Source organism: Rattus norvegicus, chromosome 3 (genome assembly GCF_021556685.1).
Source record: "Rattus norvegicus strain SHRSP/BbbUtx chromosome 3, alternate assembly SHRSP_T2T, whole genome shotgun sequence".
In the NCBI taxonomy this organism is placed as follows: Eukaryota; Metazoa; Chordata; class Mammalia; order Rodentia; family Muridae; genus Rattus; species Rattus norvegicus.
In genome coordinates this window covers 66,482,039-66,508,065 of record NC_141536.1, presented here as the reverse complement: position 1 = coordinate 66,508,065, position 26,027 = coordinate 66,482,039, and the positions used below count along the sequence as shown (strand labels likewise).

General features: G+C 36.8%; 1 protein-coding gene across 1 annotated transcript in view; it reads right to left on the bottom strand.

Annotated features, from left to right (window-relative positions):
* Positions 1-20,506: 20,506 nt before the first annotated feature.
* The window catches only part of Zfp804a (zinc finger protein 804A), a 234,473-nt gene continuing 228,952 nt past the window's right edge, over positions 20,507-26,027 (bottom strand). The window contains 1 exon segment of the mRNA NM_001429845.1: positions 20,507-24,165. Coding sequence (NP_001416774.1) covers positions 20,955-24,165 — 3,211 coding nt within the window. The 3' untranslated portion in view covers positions 20,507-20,954.

Below are 26,027 nucleotides of genomic sequence, written 5' to 3'. Positions count from 1 at the left end.
GTACAGAGACAGACAGATAGACCAATGGAATAGAATTGAAGACCCAGAAATGAACACACACACCTATGGTCACTTGATTTTTGACAAAGGAGCCGAAACCATCCAATGGAAAAAAGATAGCATTTTCAGCAAATGGTGCTGGTTCAACTGGAGGTCAACATGTAGAAGAATGCAGATCGACCCATGCTTATCACCCTGTACAAAGCTTAAGTCCAAGTGGATTAAGTACCTCCACATCAAACCAGACACACTCAAACTAATAGAAGAAAAACTAGGGAAGCATCTGGAACACATGGGCACTGGAAAAAATTTCCTGAAAAAAACACCAATGGCTTACGCTCTAAGATCAAGAATCGACAAATGGGATCTCATAAAACTGCAAAGGTTCTGTAAGGCAAAGGACACTGTGGTTAGGACAAAACGGCAACCAACAGATTGGGAAAAGATCTTTACCAATCCTACAACAGATAGAGGCCTTATATCCAAAATATACAAAGAACTCAAGAAGTTAGAGCGCAGGGAAACAAATAACCCTATTAAAAAATGCGTTTCAGAGCTAAACAAAGAATTCACAGCTGAGGAATGCTGAATGGCTGAGAAACACCTAAAGAAATGTTCAACATCTTTAGTCATAAGGGAAATGCAAATCAAAACAACCCTGAGATTTCACCTCACACCAGTGAGAATGGCTAAGATCAAAAACTCAGGTGACAGCAGATGCTGGCGAGGATGTGGAGAAAGAGGAACACTCCTCCATTGTTGGTGGGATTGCAGACTGGTAAAACCATTCTGGAAATCAGTCTGGAGGTTCCTCAGAAAATTGGACATTGAACTGCCTGAGGATCCAGCTATACCTCTCTTGGGCATATACCCAAAAGATGCCTCAACATATAAAAGAGACACGTGCTCCACTATGTTCATCGCAGCCTTATTTATAATAGCCAGAAGCTGGAAAGAACCCAGATGCCCTTCAACAGAGGAATGGATACAGAAAATGTGGTACATCTACACAATGGAATATTACTCAGCTATCAAAAACAACGAGTTTATGAAATTCGTAGGCAAATGGTTGGAACTGGAAAATATCATCCTGAGTGAGCTAACCCAATCACAGACATACATGGTATGCACTCATTGATAAGTGGCTATTAGCCCAAATGCTTGAATTACCCTAGATCCCTAGAACAAACGAAACTCAAGACGGATGATCAAAATGTGAATGCTTCACTCCTTCTTTAAATGAGGAAAAAGAATACCCTTGGCAGGGAAGGGAGAGGCAAAGATTAAAACAGAGACTGAAGGAACACCCATTCAGAGCCTGCCCCACATTTGGCCCATACATATACAGCCACTCAATTAGACAAGATGGATGAAGCAAAGAAGTGCAGACTGACAGGAGCCGGAAGTAGAACGCTTCTGAGTGACACAGCCAGAATACAGCAAATGCAGAGGCGAATGCCAGCAGCAAACCACTGAACTGAGAATAGGACCCCCGTTGAAGGAATCAGAGAAAGAACTGGAAGAGCTTGAAGGGGCTCGAGACCGCATATGTACAAAAATCCCAAGCAACCAGAGCTTCCAGGGACTAAGCCACTACCTAAAGACTATACATGGACTGACCCTGGACTCTGACCTCATAGGTAGCAATGCATATCCTAGTAAGAGCACCAGTGGAAGTGGAAGCTCTGGGTCCTGCTAAGTCTGAACCCCCAGTGAACTAGACTGTGGGGGGAGGGCGGCAATGGGGGGGTTGCGAGGGGAACACCCATAAGGAAGGGGAGGGGGTGGGGGATGTTTGCCCGGAAACCGGGAAAGGGAATAACACTCGAAATGTATATAAGAAATACTCAAGTTAATAAAAAAAAGTAATTTGAGTAGTCATAGTTTGATTTGAAAATTATTGTGTAACAAGAGTGAATCTTCAAAGCATCTATGGAAGTCTAATGGTGAAATATTGTCATAGAGCAGTCAAAGATGTGTCACATCTTGAAGGGCATTCATTCCAAGTCTGGGTGTCAGACCTCTGGAGAAGTATGGAAGAAAACCTGCACCTGTTTTGATAGGTGAAAAATTCTTTCAGCTGCTGTAGTTAAGACTTAAACCAAACCATAAAACCTTTAACTCATAGTACGTTCTGACTGGAGAATATGATGAGGTATGGTGACCCAAACCTTGTGGGAGTAATCAATAGATGTCTGAGCTGACCTAAGGCCCACTACATGCAACGGAACCTATACCCAATACTGCTTGGATGACCAAGAACCAGAGAGTAAATAGAACAGGAATGTAGGACAAAACCAATCACTCCTTGTCCAAAGAAAGAAAGATCAATAAAATAACTCCCAGTGATATCCAGTTCTACTCATAGGTAAGTGTCTTAATTAGTCATCATCAGAGAAGCTTCTTCCTACCAGAGTATGGAACAGCTGTAGAGACCATCACACAGACATAACTCAAAGGAAAAGAGAGTCCTTGGAACCCAGAGCTCTAAATTGGATGTGATGTGCCCATTAAGTCCCTCCCCTCAGAACACAGGGAATCTTTTGAAAGAGCTGGAAAAATCCAGAGGATTTGGATGACATAATGAGAATAATCAATTGAGCAAGCTCATGAGAATTTACAGAGACCAAAACAGCAAACATGGGGCCAGCTCAGCTCTGCACAAGGTCCTCTGTGTATATATATTATATATTATATATTATGTATTATATATTATATATTGTATATTGTATACTATATTATATATTATGTTATATATTATAACTTTCACTAATAATATTTCTATGTGACCCCTGAGTATCTGAATGAGTCTCTGACTTGTTCGCCTGTTCTTTAGGCTCTTATCTTTCTATTGGGTTGGTTGATCCAGCCCTGATACATTACTTGTTGTTTTAACTTATATTTTACGTTGTTGTGTTTCCCTGTTATCTGTTAGAAGACTGCTCTTTTCTAATTAGAGACAGAAAAGGAGTGGATCTGGAGTGCCCAGGATGCAGGGATGAACTGGGAAGCATAAAGGAAGGGAAAACAATAATCACGATATAATATATGAGAGAACAATGCATTTTTCAATAAAAAAGTAAAATGGTTTTAGCAGACAATGAGGGAACATTATGTATTTCAAGGTGCAGTTGGAAAAACACGTTGTTTTTTAGTGGTTCAGAGAAATCGATGCACATACTCATTTGTGGAAGTCAAGTGGGAAAAAAAATTCTAGAATTGTCAAATGCTTGGAGCTTCAATTTTCTAACTTCCAAATTTGGCTTCAGACAGGTCAAGGTTGGAAGATGAGTTCAAAACAGAACTTCCATAACTCCCTTGCTGCCTGGATACCACACGTAAGGTATCAAGTGCACACTGCTATTCCCTGGGCCACAGCCAAGCTTGTCATTTCATCTAAGAGCTGATAACTTTGGCATGGAAACTGCCAAAGTGGCAGCAGCATGATTTCTTTATATACGACAGTAAGAGGAGCAGCAAGAGAATCTAAATAAAAAGTACATTAAAATGAGGAATTCATGCGCTTTTCTTAAGCCTGATACTTATATTTTCTACAGCCATAAATGTTATCATGCTTCTTTAAAGAAAGAAGCACTTAATGTTGAGCTCTCTGACTTAAAATATTACCAGACAGGTTTTGAAACAGAAAGTTAACAAATTAATAATTTAATTCTTGCTCATTTAACAAACATCAGGTCTCTTTTGCTACTTCATTGGAATAGCAGAGAAGAATCCATTATCAGCAATTACCCACCCCCTAGGTCAAACAAAGCCTGAGGGAATAATGTATGGGGGACATTCAACCATATGAGTAATGAAGACCTTTTGATTCCAGCTAAATTGTGTATTCCATTTGCTCTCTATCAACTAAAGAAGCTTGATTGCTACAAACTGGCATTTAATTTAAAAGAAAAACACAAAACAGAAGAAAACTCATAAAAGCTTCACCATAAGATTTTTTCCCAAACTTTTATGTTATAACTTTTCAGAGATGTTCGTTCTGTTCACTATTTGTTATGCTTTCATGACTCACAACCAAATGAAACACTTGTTTACAGACTTATGTCTGCGATTCAGAAAAATGTCAGTGGGGTGTGATTGAAATATACTGTTTTTAAGTAGAAATCTTAAGTGAAGACAAGAACAGAGGTGGCAAGGACACTTCAGTTACTGTGTGCTATGACTGTAACAATCAGTATAAAAGTAGAAAAGAGTTTCGTTTGCTTGGTTTTGGCACATGGTCTTTTACTGTGTAACCCTGCATGTTGAACCTGTTATGAGTCAGTATATAGTGGCAAAGGCGTTTGATCATTATTTCATGACCAAGAAAAATAAGCAATAAAATTGTCAGCAGAATCCAATAAACATCTTTGAAGACACATGCACAATGACCTGAAGGTTCTTTTGTTTATGTAGAAAATCCTACTACAGTAGTAGCAAAATGACTCCAAAGCTTAAGAGTGATGATGTCAAAGTGGGAGGGTTAGAGGATAATATACCAATGTCACCTGAATTGCTATATAGTAGAAATAAATGCATAGGATTTGAAAACATCTCATACTGTCATAATAAAATGTCATAGGATGAATGGTTTAGAAAACATACTACCAAGAAGATGGAAGAGTGAGATCAAGGTATTGGCAGACTTGATTTCTTCTAAAGCCCCTTTCCCTTGTAACAGAGCGTCCTCTTATTGTGCTTTCTAGGACTTTGACTGGGTGTGAAAACACTCCTGGCTTTATTATCAAGTTAATATTATAATTTAATTAATTACAGCAATTCCACATAGGCACCAATACATTGTTTATATAGCAGTATCATTATTTGAACACTGTGCAGATATGTGTCTTTTACACCCTGTTCCTAAAAACTAATGAACACTACAGGTTTTCCTATTATCTACAATTTTTTTTGTTTGTGCATCATATTCCTGAAATAGTCTACTATGTAACCTTTCATGCTAGTTTCAAAACATTCGTGTGAGTTTCTTGATATATTTTATGCTTTGAGTGTTTGTATTTTTCAATGATGAGTAGCATTACATTATTAATGCACACTCTGAAGTACACACACACACACACACACACACACACTTGACTACTTATTTAGCATTGTTGTAAAACCTATTTAATCTATGGATGTTAGTCTATTCATTGGTAAAATTAGAGGCTTAATATAAATGTCTCATTTATTATAAACTTCTATATCAAGGCAAAAAAGCAAACTACGCTAATAGCTAATAAGATTAATGACCTTCACATAACCTTTGCTCATGTAGTACAGCATGTTCATATCCTCATTATAAAGACTAAGCTATTAAGGAAAGTTTCTTTCCATTAAGATGTGTCAAACAAAAGAGTAACCCTCTCAGAAGGAATCTGTAATGATTCTTATCCATAATTTTATCCTCATGTGACACAAAGTCTCCTTTTTATTCTTTGTTTCTAAACTAATTCAATAATGAATATATGTCTGTCTCTTCCTTGGTAACTTTGTAGAGTTACTGTATCTATAGTGGTCTTCATTTTAATCATTTTTCTGGCTCTAGAGAAGTGATGGGTTTTCTGTTGCCACACAGGTATACCTGATTCTCAATCATATTATTTCTTGCACTGTCTCAGTTGGATGTGCCAGAGATTTATAGCAAAGTCAGAACACTATTATTAAATCTGTTACACTTTTCTAGGAGCATCATGAGACTGGAGCTGGAAGCAGTAAACACTAGATTGCTTTCTTCTACACATTTCTTTTTCCAAATCATTATGCTTATATTCTCTTCTCATTCACAGTACAGTTTTATGTCCAGACTAGCTGTCAAAATAAGAAATTTCTACAGGTAAAGGAAAACATACTATATTTTTGAAAAAAAACTTTTATATTTCACACAAATCAAACACTTGTTAAATTATAAACATCTCATTTATAAATTTCAAAAATCAATACAATTCATGTGTTATTACTATGAATAAATAAATGGCATATAAATGACTTAAAATCTTACATTATTCTAAACCAAAGGAGATCAGGAAGAGGTTTTAATTATATACTATATTCTACTCTAAATATAGGTTCTCTTTATAAAAACTGAGTTAATTTAAGTTAAGTGGCAATTCTTCAAAGACAGAAAATTTTTGTTGATGGTTATAGAACATGGCCATTCAGGTAATACTAGAGATCTGATTTGCAATCAATGTTACACATGGGAAAACAGTTTCTATTTAATCAGTAATGTTTGGTTTCAGCTCTATGCAGAGAGTGAACTAGATTCTTAAAACCACAGGTTTAGGTGGAAGTGAAATTTCGTACGCCTTGTTATTGCAGAGAGAATGTGAACATTCGTACCCTAAAATATCCCCAATTTAATTATACTGTGTGTGTGTGTGTGCACGCGCGATACTCAGCTAAGATGAAAACCTAATATTTATGGATCAATTAATTGCAAGAATTAAAATTTACATGAGGATTTAATTATTCATAGCATCATGTTTTCATGGTTTATATTTTATGTGTGTCCATATTTTTTGTGTTTGGCAGAGTTTCTAACAAGTATGTCAATAGTACAAATATCTTTCTTTGCTTCTTACCACTGCAATCATGGTTCCCCATGGCAACAAACCTTTGAATAATATTCAGACAGATGCTATACCCACCTCGTCACTGTTTTCCATATTTGTGTTGAGTTTTGGAAATGTATCCTAAGGTAGAACTATTTTTCCTTTGTTATTTCTCAAGGAAAAAGATGAGACCACTGGAGAAAGAGACACAGTAAAAGGTAAAGAAAAAAGTGACATGAAGACATTTACACAGCAATATGGAGTGAAACATGAGAGTCTTTATTCTACTTGAAAATTACCACGTTAGCTTATCATGGTTTCATGGATTCAGTGGTGAACACAGTTATAATTATTTATCTGAGCTCTGACTTTGGCAAGAGAAAATAAAAAAGGCCCAGCCGGAACCTGACAACTCTATCATTGCCCTAGGAAAGACACGTGCTAACCTTAACATGGGAGCTCTTTATCTTCCTCATAATGGACAGTAAACATTCCTACACTTTGCTCTAAATGCAGAAACTATCACACTCACCCAAGACTGTTCATTACATACATGGTTAAAAATAATTCAAAACAAAATAATGCTATCGTATATATATATATATACAGAATGCAGACATGTGAGCAGCCTCATGGTTTTCTAAATTTACAAAGATGCTTCTTTGGATCCCTTTCTAAAATACAGTAATTACTGGAAGTGTTTCCAAGTAGAAAGGAAAATTAAACAAAGCCCATTTGAATATAAGAAAGCTATAGGACTCCTACAAAGCAGAGCATGACAGCAAAGAACCACAAGCAATAAAACCAGCAAAGCTTTATTTGTGGGCTTCCTGAGTGTGCTCAATCACTGGCTTATTCGGATTTTATTTCTTTCATTTCTTGTTTTAAATTTGTATCTGTTTTTTATTATTTATTTATTTCAAATGTTATCCCCATTCCTCATTTTCCCCTTCACAAATACCCCATCTTATCCCCTTCTCCCTGCCTCTATGAGGGTGCTCACCCATCCACCTACCCACTCACCCACTCACCCACTCACCCGCCGATCCATTCACCCACTCACACACTCACCCACTCACCCACTCACCCACTCACCCACTCACCCACTCACCCATTCACCCACTTAGCCACTTACCTACTCCTGCCTCACTGCCCTAGCATCCCCCTAGGCTGGGGCATCAAGCCTCTACAGGAACAAAATCCTCCCCATACATTGATGCCAAACAAGGCCAGTCTCTGCTACACATGCAGCTGGAGCCATTGGTCCCTCCATGTGTACACTTTGGTTGGTGGTTTAGTCACTGGGAGCTCTGGGAAGTCCGGTTAGTTGATATCGTGTTCTTCCTATGGGGTTACAATCTGCTTCAGCTCTTTCGATCTTTCCCCTAACTCTCCCATTAGGGTTCCCATGCTGTGTCACATGGTTGGCTGTGAGTATCCGCATCTGTTTTGGTCAGGCTCTGGCACAGACTTTCAATGGACAGTCATACTAGGCTCCTGTCAGCAAGAGTTTCTTGACATCAGCAATAGTGTCCGGTTTACCCTACCATTTTGGTTCAAATAATGTTCCTTGGGATTCTATACCAAGTGTTCAGAGGCTGAACACTTTCCTGGCTGCTACACTGGTGGAGTGATTGGTTCTTAGTTTATTCGGAGAGAGCTTTTTAAATAATCTCCTCACATTTCTGCCTCAAATTCTCTTCTGGGTGTGCTATCAAAATCAGCCAGAAAATGAAGGAAAACAATTGCCAACCTCATGATGCTAAATGCTTGGAGGTTATGAGAGCTGCAACGCATCCTTGCAGCACCTCTCTTGGTAGGTGTTACTACCATCCTCGTTTGAATATTTGAAACAAACTTCAAAGAAGGCCCCTCGCTGGCTTGTTTAGTGATGTGAATCCCATTGTCATCAGTATTTCTCAACTGATATATAGGAAACACGAGATCAGAAACATTCTCTTCTCAAATAAAATATAATAAACATTGTAATTCATATTCAGTGTGAATTGTAAAGTGAAAAATATTAGGACAATAAAAGGGTGTTTTTCTTTGTGGCTATGGCCAACATCATTCAAATAATACGTTTTGGGTTTTTTTGAATGTTGACAATTTTTCATATAGTATTAAGCAAAATTTTCTATGTAACATTATTTTCTTACAGTTAAATAACTTCAAGTGAAAAATAAAGACTATTCATATGAAAATTCAAAACTATGCTTAGTGAAATGTTTTCTCATAACTTTAATTATGTAATATTAATGAATAATAAAATCTACTTCATAGGCTCTTAGGGCAAAGCAAATCAAACTTACCTGTACCTATTAATTAGGGATTTTGGTCACTCACCGAATTAATATAAACAACTATATTTACTCACACGCACACACACATATACATATGTGTGTATTGTGTTTCATAAATATCAGCATTTTAGGCTACTATTATTAAAATGTAAAGCTCTTTTTGTAGTCCTTATAATCAATTTATTTTTTTGCCTCATAGTAGAAATTTTGAATTACTATGACCTTTCTCCTTTATTTGTTTTTATTTTAATAAATATTTCTAAAAATTGCAAACAAATGAAGGCATCACACACCAAAATTAGTCAGAGCCAAAGTCTGCACAGCTTAACAAACTCATAGAAATGGCCTTTAAAATAGAAGCTGTGGGCAAATAGCCCTGGCTAGGCATTTATTCAGTTTCGAAAGATTAATTCTCATGGTATTTTCTTGAGGAAATTTATTTGTATTCTTTTCTTTGGATGAGTCAAAGAAATGTGTGTGATGTAGAATGAGAAAATGTCTTTAGGGTTTCTAAGGAGTTAGAAATTTTTAAAACTCTCTTATACTATAATGGACTTGAGGACATTGTAGCATACTGATAATGGAACGGTGTTTCTTATTTCCAAACAGCCTCCTGTGTTTGTGTGTGTTTGTGTGTGTGTGTGTGTGTGTGTGTTTCACAAATTTGTGTATAAAGAAAAAAAAGTATGCACCTTTTTCAACATATTTTCAGTTTCATTGTCTCCTAGAGAAATAGGTGTGATGATGGCCAGACCTATGCCTATAAAGCTAGTCACAGTGAAAGATTTGGATCTGAGGATATGTATTACTTCCTGATGTGGTAGTAGAAAATTACTATCTATTAAAAGAGGAAAACAATTCAAAGGCAACTCGATAGGAATTCCATCCTCTTGAGGGAAAGTGAACCTGGGTAAGCATAGAAACCTTTTCCCCTTGTAGTAGCTAAAGAAGACATGGCCCTGTCTCTGACTTCACCAGTAATAATCTTTTAATCAGTCTTTAATGGACCAGCCCATTACTAAGCAAGCCATATCCTTTCCCCCTTCTATTATACAGTATATGGCAGTGTAGCATTGCAACAATGTGGTCTATTCCACACAATTGGTTTGTGGTGCCTGTATAGAAACTGTTGCCTTGCTAGCATGACATGCAGGAAGTGCAGGAATTGACTAGGAAACATGACAACATGTAGACAAGAGAGAAATAAATTCAATTTTATAAAGTGCCTTATAGCAACAACTGACATTGCACAATCCACTTTTTGACATTAAGCTCTGGCGATATATATATATATATATATATATATATATATATATATATATATATATATTGGTGTGGTGTGTGTGTGTGTGTGTGTGTGTAGCTGTACTCAGCATAGGAAAGCACTTTCAAAGTAAGACTTAAATGATCTTGTGGATACATATATCCACAAGCAAATGCATTTCAGGATAGTATAATCTATGTTGATATATTAAAGCAAAGGTTATATGGAAGAATAACATTCAATCATATAAAACTGGGCAAACATTCTGAATTTTAAATTTTCAAATAAATATCAGTTTAACAAATGAAAGGACGGCAGTGAAAATAACATTGCAATTGGCAAACACATAAAAATATGCTTAGATGCCAAAGGTTTATTATATTTAATGATATCTAAAATATATTTCAAATACTCGTTTTCCACATTACATAGAAAATAGTTTGTTTTGTTCAAATTCATGTTCTAGACACTTGGGCTGCCTAAGTGTGTATGTGTGTGTATGTGTGTAGTACATGCTAATATTTCTAGCCTTTTCTGTTTCAGCTGTTCTTGGAATGAGAAACCATTTAATAAGACCTATAATCGGTTTTAGGCTTATCATTGTAATGTGAAGATTGATTTCCTGCCAACTCACTTAAGTCAAAGTAATAGCCACTTGTAAAACCGTTGGAATAAAAGATAAGTTGAATAAAATAAGAAGATTAGTTGAATCTCAGAGCATTAATTTGAATCATACTTGTTTAAAATATGTAGAGAATTTAATATGTAGAAAAATTAAGACTATTAGAGCAGGCTTTTTGGGGGGAATTCACTCTCCTTATATTTAAGATGTTATAACTCTTAATAATTCAGATCAGAAATATGTTTAAGAATTGATGACATTTGATGTCTGTCCTTAGCACTTAGAAATTATGTAATTAACTTAGATACATAAATAGAATTTCATAAGAACAAACAGACTTAGGACATTTACTAAGCTTAAACCTAGATAGAAGGGGTAGCTATTAAAATAACCAAATGGGTCATGGAACAAACTAAGAAAGGGAATTTAATCTGCAGACTATAAATAAAACAAAACAAAACAAAACAAAAAAACACTGGGGAAAGGTAGGGAAGAATGTAAGATGTAGTCATGTTCTCTTGGAAATATAGAGCAAATAAGGAGTCTTTAGAATTATCTCCTTGTATAAAGCTAAAATACAAGAGGATCAAGGACCTCCACATAAAACCAGATACATTGAAATTAAAAGAAGAGAAAGTGGAGAAGAAACTGGAACACATAAGCACAAGGGAAAATTTTCCAGAACAGAATATCAATGGCTTATGCTCTAAGACTAAGAATAGACAAACAAGACCTCTTAAATTTTCACAGCTTCTGTAAGGCAAAGGACACTGTCAATAGGACAAAACAGCAATCAACAGACTGGGAAAGGATCTTTAACAATCCTCCATCCAATAGAGGGCTAATATGTAATATATACAAAAAATTCAAGAAGTTAGACTCCAGAGAACCAAATAACTATATTTAAAGTGGGGTACAGAATTAAACAAAGAATTCTCAACTGAGGAATATCAAATGACCAAGAAGTACCTAAAGAAATGTTCAACATCATTAGTCATCAGGGAAGTGCAAATCAAAACAACCCTCAGATTCTAGCTCACACAAGTCAGAAAGGCTAAGTTAAAAAATTAAGGTGACAATGGCAAACATGGGGAGAAAGAGGAACACTCCTCCACTGTAGGTGGGATCATAAGCTGGTACAACCACTTTGGAAATAAGTCTGGATGTTCCTCAGAAAATTGGACACTGTACTACCTGAGAATCCAACTTTACCACTCCCGGGCATATATGCAAAAAATGCTCAAACATATAAAAAGGACACATGTTCCACTATGTTCATAGCAGCCTTATTTATAATTCTCAGAAGCTGAAAAGAAGCCAGATATCTTTCAACAGAGGAAAAGATACAGAAAATGTGGTACATTTACACAATGAAGTAGATCAGATATTAAAAACAATGACTTCATGAAATTCTTAGGCAAATGGATGAAACTAGTAAATATCATTCTGAGTGAAGTAACCTAGTCACAAATGAACATACGGGGTATGCACTCACTGATAAGTGGATAATAGCCCAAAAGCTCAGAATACCCAAGATACAATTCACAGACCATATGAAGCTCAAGAAGAAGGAAGACAAAAATGTGGATACATCAGTCCTTCTTAGAAAGGAGAACAAAATATAGGAGGAAATAGAGGGACAAAGAGTTGAGTAAAGACTGAAGGAAAGGCCATTTAGAGTCTGCCCCACCTGGGAATCTAACCCATACACAGCCACCAAACCCAGTCTCTATTGCTGATTTCAAGAAATGCTTGCTGACAGGAGACTCATACGGATGTCTCCTCAGAAGCTCTGCCAGAACCTTAATGATGCAGATTAAGATGCTTGCAGCTAACCATAAGTTTGAAGCATTGGGGACCACTATGAAGGCATTAGAGAAAAAACTGAAGGAGCTGAAGGGTTTGCAAACCCATGGGAAGAATAACAATATCAAAGAACCAGACCCCACAAAGCTCCTGGGAACAAAATCACCAACCAAAAAGTATACATGGAGGGACCCATGGCTCAACCACATATGTGGCAGAGAATAGCATTGTCCAGCAACAATAGGAGAATAAGCCCTTGGCCCTGGAAGGCTCGTTTCCTCAGTGTAGGGGAATACCAGGGTGTTGATGTGGGCATGGGTGGGTGGTAGGGGGATCAGGGGAAGGGAGACTGGAAGAGGGGAGAGCTGGGAAAGGGGATAACATTTGAAATGGCAATGAACTATCCAATAAAAAAGAAAAAAGAATTATGAAGTCAGAAGTTTTTCTATCATAAGTTAACTCATTATGTTGTCACTAAAATATGAGAAAATGACTTGCAATGTATATGAGCATATGGATTTTTCTCCTAATTTACTGTATCTTGGACTTTTTAGCATCATGTAAATTCATATATGGATAGTTGCAATTTAATAATAACTGTTGAAGAGAATAAAAAGTCAGATTTCTAGAAGGCTATTAACATGAGGTTTGTCAGGAAAACTCAATACTTCATGCATGAATACATTCTAGGAACTTACCTATTCAATTTATTATTTTGATATAAGATTAAGTATAGCCTCATGGCTCATGCTCTAAGATCAAAAGTTGATAAATGGTACCTCATGGGACTGGAAAGCTTCTGTATGGCAAAGGACATAGTCAATAGGAGAAATCAGCAACCTATAGATTGGGAAAAAAAACTTCACTATCCCCACATTCGATAGAGGGCTAATATCCAAAATATATAAAGCACTCAAGAAGTTAACCTCCAAAAAAACCAAACAACCCAATCAAAAAACAGGGCATGGAGCTAAACAGAGACTTCACAACAGGACTCTCCAATGGCTGAGAAGCACCTAAAGAAATCTTCTAAGTCCTTAGTGATCAGGGAAATGCAAATCAAATGGCCCTGAGATTTCACCTTACACTAGTCAGAATGACTGAGATCAAAACCTCAACTGAGCGTACATGTTGGCAAGAATGTGGAGAAAGAGGAACACTTCTCCATTGCTGATGGGATGGCAAACTGGTGTAACCACTCTGGAAATCTGGAATTTCCTCAGAAAATTGCAAACTGATCTACCTGAAGACCCATTTTTACCACTCTTGGGAATATACCCAAATGATGCCTTACCATGCTACAGGGGCTCATCTTCTAATATGTTCATAGCAGCCTTGTTTGTGATAGCAAGAAACTAGAAACAACCCAGATGTCCCTCAACAGAAGAATGCACACAGAAAAGGTGGTTCATGTACAAATGGAATACTACTCAGCTATTAAGAATGAGGACATCCTGAGTTTTGCAGGCAAACAGATGGAACTAGAAAATATCAACCGGAGTGAGGTAACTCAGACCCAAAATGACTTACACAGTATGTACTTACTAATATTCGATATTAGCCAAAACAAAAACAAAACAAAATCAAACAAATAAAAACCAAAGCCAAACAAACCCAGGATACAGTCCACAGAATCCAGAAAGGTTAACAAACCAAAGGACCCAAGTGAGGACTACTCAATACCACTTGGGAGGGATATGAAAGCAGCCACAATGGGTGGGAGGAGGGAAGAAGAGGGGACGTGATCTGGTATTGGGTGGGGGTAAAAGACTAAAACCCCAAGGGTCAGCAGAAAGAATGGAAATAGAAGACCTCTAGAGGAAGGAGGTTAGGAAGACCCGCCAGAATGTACTGGGGAAGTGAAAGACTCTCAGGATTCAAAGGGAGGTACCTTAGATGAAATGCCCTACAGTGGGGAGAGGGAAAATTTAGAGCCTACCTCCAGCAGAAAGACAGTGCTTCAAGTGGTTGCCATTCCACAGTCAAAAACTCTTACCCAGAATTGTTTCTGTCTGAAATAACTGCTGGGCAAAAATGGAGAAGAGCTTGAGGAAAAGGAGGTCCAGTGACAGTTGCAAAGTGGGATTCAGCTCAAGAGGAGGCCCCAATGCCTGATACCATTACTTAAGACTCTCGAGTGGTCACAAAACTGAATCTACCATGACTGCCTTCTGAAAGACCCAACAAGCAGTTGCAAGAGTCAGATGCAAATATTTAAACCCAACTAATGGACAGAAGCTGGTGATCCCTGTGGTTGAATTAGGGGAAAGCTGAGGAGGAAGGTAATCCTGTAGGAGGAACAGCAGTCTGAGTTAACCTTGACCCCGAGATCTCTCAGACACTGGACCACCAATCAGGCAGCACACACCAGCTGATATGAGGCCCTCAACACATATACAGCAATGGACTGCCAGGTCTGACTTCAGTCAGAGAAGATGCACCTAACCCTCAAAAGACTGGAAGCCCAAGGGAGTGGAGAGGCCTGGTAGTGGGGTGTGGAAGCTTAGAGTGATGGGAACATCCTTTTGAAGACTGGGCAGTATTGGGGAGGGTAGGAGATAAAGGATGTGGAACAGTCAGATAGTAGATTGAGATGGGGATTAAATCTGGAGTGTAAAAACAATTAAGTAAATTTTTTAAAAAGTATTGAATAAAAATATTATTAAAAAAGAAAAGTATTAAGAATAAAATTTAACTATTATAAAAGAATATATCAAGCAAGACAAACATAAATATGGCTAATTATATGTAGAAGATAAAAGAAACAATGTTTGATGTGGAAGATAAAAGAAACAATGTTTTGATAGGTTTGGATACAGTGAATAATTTTTAATTTTAAGTATAAAGCATAGTATTCTGAAGACTATGAAGACAATGAAGATTTAAAGAAGAACAGTGGAGTGTTTTAGGAAGCAATTTATACAACAAATTAAAATGATTCAGTTAAAGTGAGAATTATAGAAAGAAAATATAGATACGTTTGTGAAGATCTGTATATTCACACCCTAACCAGGTGAAGATATGATTAATAAAATTATCAGATTATTTAAAAGGAAGAGATTAAGAGACAAAATTATAAGGAAAGGCTTAAGTGAACACTTACGTTTTGCCAATAGCAATGAAAGTTGATTAAGATTTGAAAGCTCAAGTTTGAAGTAGTTGAAAAATCCTGGATATCATGAGAACTGATGTGTCATTGTGTGATTGTACTCAGTTCTCAGTGTAGAGATACACACAGCCCAGGAAACTTGAAAATGGTGAGAGAGATTCTAGTACTTGGCAGACAAATGTACATATGGCTATTTCTGTCTTTAAAGTAGGACCTTGGGGCTCCACTCTCAATATTAGCATACCATAGGCCTTTATGTCATTATATTTGTGAGCAAAGTTAATGAACTGATTCAAAAACTTCTTGGAGAGTTGGGGATTTAGCTCAGTGGTAGAGCGCTTGCCTAGGAAGCGCAAGGCCCTGGGTTCAGTCCCCAGCTCCGAAAAAAAGAACCAAAAAAAAAAAAAAAAAACTTCTTGGAGGGAACCTTCTTCCTATGAAGTCAAGTGATTGTGGTTTAGCTAAACAAATCTTAGAAAGAAAAAAAAAGATTCATGAAAGAATGAGGATGGAGAGCAAAAGGCAAGAAGCAAAAGGCACAGACTAGTATAACTACAATCTATTCAACTGATTAATATGACAGAGATGACTTTGGATGCATACATATAATATGTGCATTGTGCTTTCCTTATTATGAGCCATACACATTTTAATAAGATGAATTCCATTTGTGTTTTAGTTAGCAGTAAAACTTAGTTTTGTGTCTGGAACATAATATACTACTATGCAGTTACAAAGTCTAACAGAAAATTGAAGGACAGTAGTTAAATGTTTGCCAAACTCCTAGAAAGAGATGCAGAACTAGAGACAATGCAGAAAGATTGGGCTTCTGTGGAAGAGGTGAAAGCTTAATCTATAGGTACGCTTTCTTTTTTTCACCTTTGTCTGACAGATAATTTTCTTTTATCTGATAGATAATTTCACTAGAATATATATATATTCTAGTGTATATATATAAATGTGTACTTGGAATATATATATATATACATATATATATATATATATATATATATATATTCTGAGTACAGTTGATTTAGGAGGAGGAGGAGCCTGGAAAAAAACTGTAAAGCAGCCTTGAATTCTACAGTACATTCTGTATAGAATTAGATGTAGGTTTCATACAGGCTTCATTCCTCATCATTAATGATATGGTGTGTTCATTATGTGTTATATACTTACTGTTACAGAGACTGTGTTCTAAATGATTGGCTAAAGGAGGCAAGATATGCAACAGAGGGAAATATTTATAAAAATAATGCTATACTGAGTGTTACATGAAAATAGAGTGAAGACAGGTGTTTATGTGAGAAAGAGATAAACTGAAGGGAAATTTCTCAACACTAATGGCATCCTTGTTGAGTATGGGCTCATGTCCACTTAGGTATGTGTTGATGCATGAGAAACAAAGAACACTGAAACCTGACTGAGCATGCTCATACAAGCTACAAGAGGATTGTAGCTGTGTCAACTAGGATAAACCTAGTTTGAACATGACCTTAAAGAATGCTATATTATATGGCTGCTGACATGCACTTCACGGAAGGATTTTCTTCACATGACAGATAAAGGATTTTAATGTTTATATTGAAAGTAACAGAATCTGAAATAAATTTAAAATGTAGCCTGTAAGGTTGGATTGAGTATTGAAAATACAACATAAGGGCTATACATGAAGATGACTTATCCAAGGTGGAGCGTGATAGAATGGAGACGACCGTAAAACAGGATTGACTTACCAATTACCAAGGCTGAGATAAAATAACATCTCAATAAAATGGATACTATTTCAAAAGACATTAAAGAAAAAGAACACAGTAGTTCAATATTTCTGATGTGGGCAAAATACAAGGCATTGTGGTTTTTATCTTAGTAATATGTTTTGATATTTTGTTATTCACAGACTTTATAAATATAGGACCAAAAACCACCTTTCAGTGGTACTTGTAAGAAGAAATGATTGTTTGAGTTTTGAGCTAAAATTTTGTTAGATAGCCAAGTTGAGATATTCCATGTGTAACTCGTAAATTGACCATCACCAATAGAGGAGTTTGGAGAAAATACTTGTTTGGCAAGCATGAAATATGAAATTATAGAAATTATAGGTGTTTCCTCTTACTTTCTCTATTAATTAGTGTATGTAAGTTTTTTTTAGCCTTTATTGATTTATTTGTTTGTATGTGTTATGAATGTATATACTGTATATGCATGTGGTATTTCCACAAGCTTATGGGTACATGCATATGAAAAGACTGGAATACCTGACAGGGTCCTGGTCTGCCATTCTCTGCCTCATTCCTTAGGGACACCTGGAATGTCTCATGGAATGCAGAACTCATGGTTCTGGATAGGCTTGCTGGCCAAGGTGCAGTGGTCTGCAGGTGTTAACCTATCAACGGTACTAGGATTATAGAAGTAGAAGTCTTCATACTAAGCTTTTTCCTGGAATCTCAGGATCAAAACTCAGTTCTCACCCTTGTGTGTCATGGACGTTAACTATGACATCATCTCCCTATCCTTCTAAAACCTTTGTTGGCTGAATGTGATGGCATCCCATACTCATGCTTCACTCTGAATGTGAAGTTATTCATCATGATGGCCACACATGTCATAGTAATGCGTATAACTAATAGATCATAGATAGCATTTATAATAATGCAAGTCTGAAAAAATTAAAATTTCTGCTTTAGGGTGGTTTGTTTAAAAAAAAACACCAGGAAGCATCCTATACTGCTTTCAGAATATGGTTGGTCACCCCACTGACATGAACCATTCTCTGTAACTGAAAGTTTAAGCTTCAGGAGTCTGATGAAGCCACTACTTAATGACTCTTTCTTGACTATTTAATGATGTTTCCACTCATTGTGGCTCTTGAGCCAGTTGACCTGAGACACTTGATTGTAGGGTGTTATTAGAAGAGATGAACAAGTGTTCCCTTATAAATTCATATCTCTAACACATAGTGGATGAGAAGATAATATAAATAGTATCTTATAGTACAGTATTAAATACAGAGATGAAGTTATAATCAGGATGACTTTGATAGTACTTAGCTAGAGCTCAAGTATTATTCAACTATCTGTATCCATGACAACCTAACCATTTATATGTCAAGTTCAATTTCCACTCTTCTTACATAAGAACTTTCTTCCACATACCAGAAACTCCTGCCATTCAGTAACAAAAAACTACATGGTCAGTCTTACCTAAAGATTAAGTAAGTCTAACTAGGCACACGACTTAACAACTTAAACAGTGGGAGAGCCACATCGTTCAGGAATGAAAATAGAAATGATAACATGGTGACAGATGAGGAAACAATTGCATATAAAATGAGCTGCAGGAAGAAGCTCTTGGAATAAAGAATTGCAAGATATAGACAAGCTGTAAAAATAGCCAAGCTGGAAGATAGGCATAGGGTGATGCAAAATAAGATGTATATATTGTAAAGTCCGACAGTTTGGATTTGGGGCAGCACAAGCAAAATTTTTGTTCTGAAGTATGGAAACCAATCTGGATCTGTATTTCTTAGTAGATGTTTTCATCTACTTTTTCTTCAAAGATATTTTCAAATATTTTTCTTGGAGAAAAAAATCATCTGTTCAAAATTATGTTTTCACTTTGAGAACATATTATATTAAAACATTTTAAATAAAGGTACATACATCCTATTTTACCTACTTATTTGTCAATTGTAAATAAGGCACATTTAGCCTATTACAAGCATTTTTAACTGAATATGAAACTAGATTGTTATTATAGTAAATAATAATGAAAATAAATTTCCTAACTTTCCCCATTGGCTCTTATTTAAAATAAACCTCAATATTGATTTTTGTGACATGAGAGATGGCATATGCTATGTCTTTTAGGGTCATCCATTTCATATGAATAAAACTTTCTCAGAACAGGGCTGCATTAAAGTTGAAGTCTACTGTGCTGTCTGATATGACAAGAATCCTAACATTTGCATATGGTGAGATGACCCATGATGATGCATATGAAGACTTCTTATCACCTTGGCATTCATTGGAGTAGACACAACTGCTTGGGGAAATTGTGCTCCTACTAGATTTTCCAATAAATATTTGCAACTTTTACTATTCATCAATAGTGGGATAAAATATAATACTTAACTAATGTCAAATAAATTAAGATCCAAAAGACTGCTTAAAACCTGAAAAGAGATCAGGAAAATATCTACATTGCTACCTGATTGGGAAGGATGTTACATATGTGACTACGAGAAAGCATTATTGAAGACAGAGCTATTGATTTTGCTTTTCCCATGTCTATATTTTAAAGAGTATATCAAGACACAGACAATGTTTCTGCAGTTGATCTCCAATTGTCATTTAATAGTGAATTATTAAAATTAAAATTCTTCCTTAACCTATGTCAATATTTTCATATATATTTCCTATAAGACTTAATATGAATAAAATGAATTTAAGAATGCTAATATCTAAAAAATTTATGAGCCAAATTATATTAGTTGACATTTCTATATTAGTACTCTTGTGGGGGATAATATATATTCTGCATAATTTTTAGACTACTCCACTTTCAAATTCTAAAGTTGCTTAAATATAAAATTCCTTGGTTACTGTTTCAATTCATTGCCAAGAAAGGCAGTAAGACTCAATATAAGCAATGTTACATGAAACGGAGACACCAACAATTACACTGACTATTATATTTGCTGTGATTGATGGCAGCACTTATGTGCAGTAAAACTCTGAATATACTTTGTTCTTGGTGATTGTTTGATACCACTCTGCAGAAGAGAATCATAAATAGAACACAATTTCCAATACTACTAAATCAAGAAAGAGCATCTAAACACCAAAGTTTGATTTACGTAAATAATTAACAAAAATTTATTGCAAGAGATATAGTTCACTGAATTTACAGTTTCAAGGAACATGGTACAAAACAAATAGGGCCATCATCTTTGTCTAAACATTAAAGGTGCAAATACACAAAGATTAGAAAAAACAAGGAGCATACTTTACAACATAAATTATAGTACCATAAATATATTTTATGTACATTATACATACTCTTAAGACATCATTTTAATATACAGCATATATTGTATTTTGATTCTCAAACTAATCAGTGCTTTAATAATATTATATATCAGAAACTTTAATAATTTATTAGCATCATTACACTTACAGTAAATGGTTTGAAATAAGGCCAGCGTTGGCTGGTTTATTCTGTCAGTTAAATAGCCAACTATGCATGTAGATAAACACCTACTCATACATATGTTCTTTTTTCTTTATGGTGGTGACTAGAAGAGGGGCTGGAGGGGAATGACAGTTGGATGAGGTGAAAGCAATGAAGGAAAAATTGCATGGGGTAAGGGTGGAAAAGTCAAGTGGCTGGGGTGAAGAACAGAGGCAGGGATGATTGGCATCTGAGGAGAAGCGACCAAAGCTGGCTGACGTCCTGGACAAAGCCTAGGTCCTACAGTTCCTACGGAGATCTGAGGTATAGATGTTCTGGCGAGAGGAGGAACTTGGGGAAGGAACTGTTGGTGTGGCTGAAGCACTTTGAAGGTTCCTGCAGCTGCAGCTGCAGCTGCTGCCGCCGCAGCTGCAGCATGGTGCTGTAAAACAGTGTGATGGATAGTGGTTACAGAGGTAGAACAGAAGGGCCGCTGCAAAGGCAAAGGCTGCACCGGAGTGCTGGGAGGAGGCAGGGGAGCCGGAGGAAAGGTAAATTTGACCTTGTTGGTTAGCATGGTTGGCTGAATAATGTGCTGGTAGACCTCACACGGCAGATGCTTTAACTTATCATGATTTTCTAGTGGAATCAATAAAGCTTGCTCTGGTAAAGGCAATGGAGCCAGGATTTCCTCTGTTGTTACAAAGGCATGGCCGCTGACCTGCGCTTCCTTGAACTGTAATGGTGGTTGTGTGTTAAGGATTCCTGAATTATAACATAGCCACTCTGTTGATGACTCAGTTGTCTTCCCCTGCGGAATGGTCTCAGCCAGTTCATAACGGCAAATGTACGACTTAGCCGGTGGGTGTCTGAAGTTTCTTTCAGTATTAGGTACCTTGAGAGGAATTTGCTTCTCATTCCTGTGGGTAGTCTGACTTCTTTGACTGTGTTCAAGCAAGGTATTGTCAGTCGTGCCATTTGGTGGGTCCCCTGTGACACTCACGGGTGTAGCAAGATCACTGGAAGCCTGGGATGAGACACACGGAGTAGTCTCCGTTACTGAATGCTCATCTTTGCCACTGGCTTCAGAAGGAAATGGATTAGGAGGATGGAATATCACTTTGTCTTCTGTTTGCTCTGTGTGTTCTGAGCTCTTCTTGATACTTCTATTTTCTTGTGGTTTTGTGTCCTCTTTTATATCTTCCTTTGCGAACCCATCTGGATGACTCAAAGAAGACCTACACATTGTGGAATAATTTGAATTGTCTTTTATTTTTGAAGTTCTATCTCCAATGTGAAGTCTGCTTCTTTTTCTCCTTCGTTTCTTCTTAGGCTGAGAGGAAGTGAGCGAAGCATTTGATGGCCTCAAGTATTCTTCTCCTAAATGACTTTGTTGATTTGAATTTTCATCTGATGAGTAAGAACATGAATGCTGTCTGCGTTTCCGATGAATTCTTTCCGTGTCATTCGTGAGAGAACTATAACCTCTTTTAACAGGCTGATTCTGAGTGGGGTCTTTCACATCACTTTGAGAAACGAAGCACCTGTCATCCTCTTGACATCTTGGTGTTCTGGCTTTCCAACAACAGTAAGTTCTGACATACGTTAAATTTTGTTTCCCAGAATGTATCATTGCCTGATTTGCTTGTTCATTTACAACTATCGCATTTTCTCCTCCATGGTTTTGAGAATCAAGAGCATTGTCGTTGGATTCAGTGTTCCTTGTTGTATCTGTGTTTTCATTTTCGACTAAATGTGTAGGTGCTGTCTTGGGTCTTTCATCTGCCAGCTGATGTAAGTCTGACAATCGTTCCGGACTCCCTGACTGCCTTTCCAGGACTGGTTCCAGTGGATTCTTCCTAGTCTCATCAGCACGCTGTCTGTCCGTTTCTGTTTTGCAGGACCCTTCAGGTTCTTTGGCTGACTTCCCACGATGATACCGACATAACTTCCTTCTTTTCTTCTTTCTTCTACTCTTATGGAACCAGTGCTCATGAGTTTCCTTCAACCTGATTTTGTTATACTTCTCATTTAAAGTGTTTCGTTTAATTTGACTTCTAGTAAAATTGTATTTGTATGTTTTTCTGTTTGTACAGGACATATGTTTATACCGCTGAGCCACATTCTCGTTTTGTCCTAAATCACAGCCATTAGATACAACATGGGCAGCGGAATATGTAGTAACTTGAGGGGAATCATTTTTACTGCTGCCGGACTCATCACTTGTCACTCTTCCAGTTGGTACCTCACTGCAATCAGCTCTCTTGCAGCAGTCCTCCTTCTGTTGAGAGAAAGGGTCATTTAAGGTTAGCTTACTTTTCTCTTGATTGTTGTTTAATTTAGTGGACCTGAAGTCAAAACAGAGTGGATTGCAGCTATAAGATATTGATGGCTCTGTAGTTGTGTAAGCTAGCATTTCCGATGGCCACTGAAGCACTGTGGATCCAAGTTTGTTAAGTACAGGTACAAATGGATCACACTGTCTTTTACATAAATCTGGTCTTTTCTGGAACCTTATGCTCTCTTCTGCAGTGCTTGTAGGTGTCAGTGGCTCATGACCGATTTTATTTCTAGTTTCCATTTTGGCCACATCATTAATCGTGATGTTTTCCTCTGTGCTCATCTGGGCTGATGTGCAGTCATTAGGCGCAGTGGGATTCTTTTCTATGATGTCTGGGTTGCTTTTATTCACAGGTCTATCTTCATTCACAATAACAGTTTCCATTGATGCTTGGTCTTCAAATGGGGCCGAATTTTGGCAAGTATCTTCATCAGAACATGCAGGGAGTTGAAGCTGGCAAAATGAAGTAGTTAACACTGTGTTGTTTTCAGTAGAGGTTATTTTCATCTCCTCCGTTTGAGCAGCTGCTTTGTCGAGACACATGACCTCTGGTGGAGAAGAGTTAGCTTTGTCCTCAGAACTCAGAAGCTCACATGTTGGTGATGATAGTTGAAGATGACAAGTACTGGGGACAAATCTAGTTTTCCTGCTGAATTCTTTCTCCACAGAGGATTCATCACTGTATTCTGAAAAGGCTGCAGCCGAAGAGGATTCCAGCTTCACCGAGGCTTTCTTTGGAAATGCAAAGGAGAAGCCAATTCTGTGTCTGTGGATCGCCTGGATTTGATCCCCAGTCTGGCAATTGTTTGCTGTGCAGTTACTCGCAGTTTCTGTTTCTGCAGAAGCTGTAGAACCACCTCTACCCTTCTCGTCACTGTGAACCACATCTTGCTGGTTGTCAACTGGATCTACACTCTCTCTTCGGGAAACATCATTGAGATTTTCTTTCACAGTAACAGTCGTTGACTTGAACATGGGGCCGCTTCCAGGAGCACTATAAAGGGTGGAAAAACTATAAGTTAGAAGACAAGTTGAATAAAAATAAACTATTCAATGACTTATTTATTAGATAAATATTTAAATGTTTTTGGAAGTTTTCAAATTTATATTAGTTAATTTTGATGATTGAAACTTTTATATCACTTTATATGCCACTCCCTTTTAAATGTCCTTCCTGTCCACATCAAACTGCTGCACCTCACAGTCTCTAAAAAGTCCCTTTCCTGGGTTCCTGGTGCTTTGGTTTCTTTTGGTGCCCTGTTTAGTTTAACCAGGATAATTTGTGCACTCATCGGATTGGAAGTGTACATTGTCTGCTGTTGGAGACAGTAGTGGGCACACAGCAGAAGGCAATGATTATCCTGGTTCCCAACTCTGTCAGTAGCAGCCAGTTCAACAAGAAAAATGAGCGAGTCCTCAGAATTTCTCCTTCATCCATACCTGAATATTGATGAAGCCATGTGATTCTAAATCTAACATCTATCATGAGTCTAGGATTGAAATTTGAATGCGTTATAAAGTTATTTCATAGAGTGAAGTTACCTTTCCCAGTGCCTCAGCAACATTTATTTTTTCCTTGTTATTTTTGGGGTACCCTAGACTTATTGTCAAGGGATGCTGTCTAGAGCTGTAAGTAACAATACGCAGGAGCTCCCTATGCTCCCAATCATTGCTACTCAGTGACTGTTTTGTACCCAGGCCTCTTCACGGAGAATTATATATAACACACTACAGTACAATTATTTTTGATTTGCAGTCATTTTTACCACTGATATTATAAAACAGATTTCAAAGGGCAAAATAAAAAACAAAAACATCACATTAATTAAGATTTTAGAAAGTCTTGAAATGTTTTCAGTGGTTCACCTCAGCCAAGTTTTGTCAAATCTGCTTTTTCACCAAGAGTTGTACGTCAGCTAAGTTAGCTAGAGAAGAGACGCCCGTGTTTTAGAATTACTCTCAAGTTGTAAACTATGTCATAAAATATAGTGCTACATAAGGGGATACTATTTCCCTAAAATATGAATTATATTCTAACTGCATTTAGCAATCTATCATGCATGCTGACTTTTTTAAAAGAAGAATTTGACCTGTGTATATTATAGGAAATCTTTAAACTTTACATTTACACTAAGGATTATCTTAAGAGCAAATTCATTCCATTTGAAGGGTTTGATTTTAAGAAATTCAAATGGCCATATATTAGAGCTGATTTTCAGAATCACTAAAACAATGTACATTTGTCTTGCATGTCTTACGTCTAAATAATATTAGCATTTTTATGTACAAAATTAGTGGGAAGTTGTGTCCATGTTTGTGTGTGTACAATGAGAACTATTGTCTATTGAAAGGTTTAATGAAGTATTAGAGACTGTTCATGTGTTATAAATACATCTTTCTTAGTATATCAGAAGCTGAATGGCAATTCTACTTCCAGAACATTTTATTGTGTAGTAATTAGGTCTCAATATTCTATATAGCCTTGATTTACATCAACTCTGCCTCTGATTCCATCACTGTAAACAGATCTAATTACCAAAGTTGAACAGCTATTTCTTTAAACAGTTCCACAGGGGATTTTAAAAATCCTTTATATTGTTTTAAAATTTAAATTTAGAATTCTTAAAAATTTCTTTGTAAGTCAAAATACTCCATGACAATACTCAATATGAAAATTAATTTAGCACAAAATCTTTGTTATATACAGTAACAAGAGAGACTTCATTTGTCGAGAGAAATAAGGGCACTTTACAAAGAGATTTTCTTTTAATAGCTTTGCCCTGGCTGGGCATGTAAGGTCTGAATTATAACTCTGTTCACATCTAACAGCTGCTCACTGTGAGAAGCAGGTCAAAG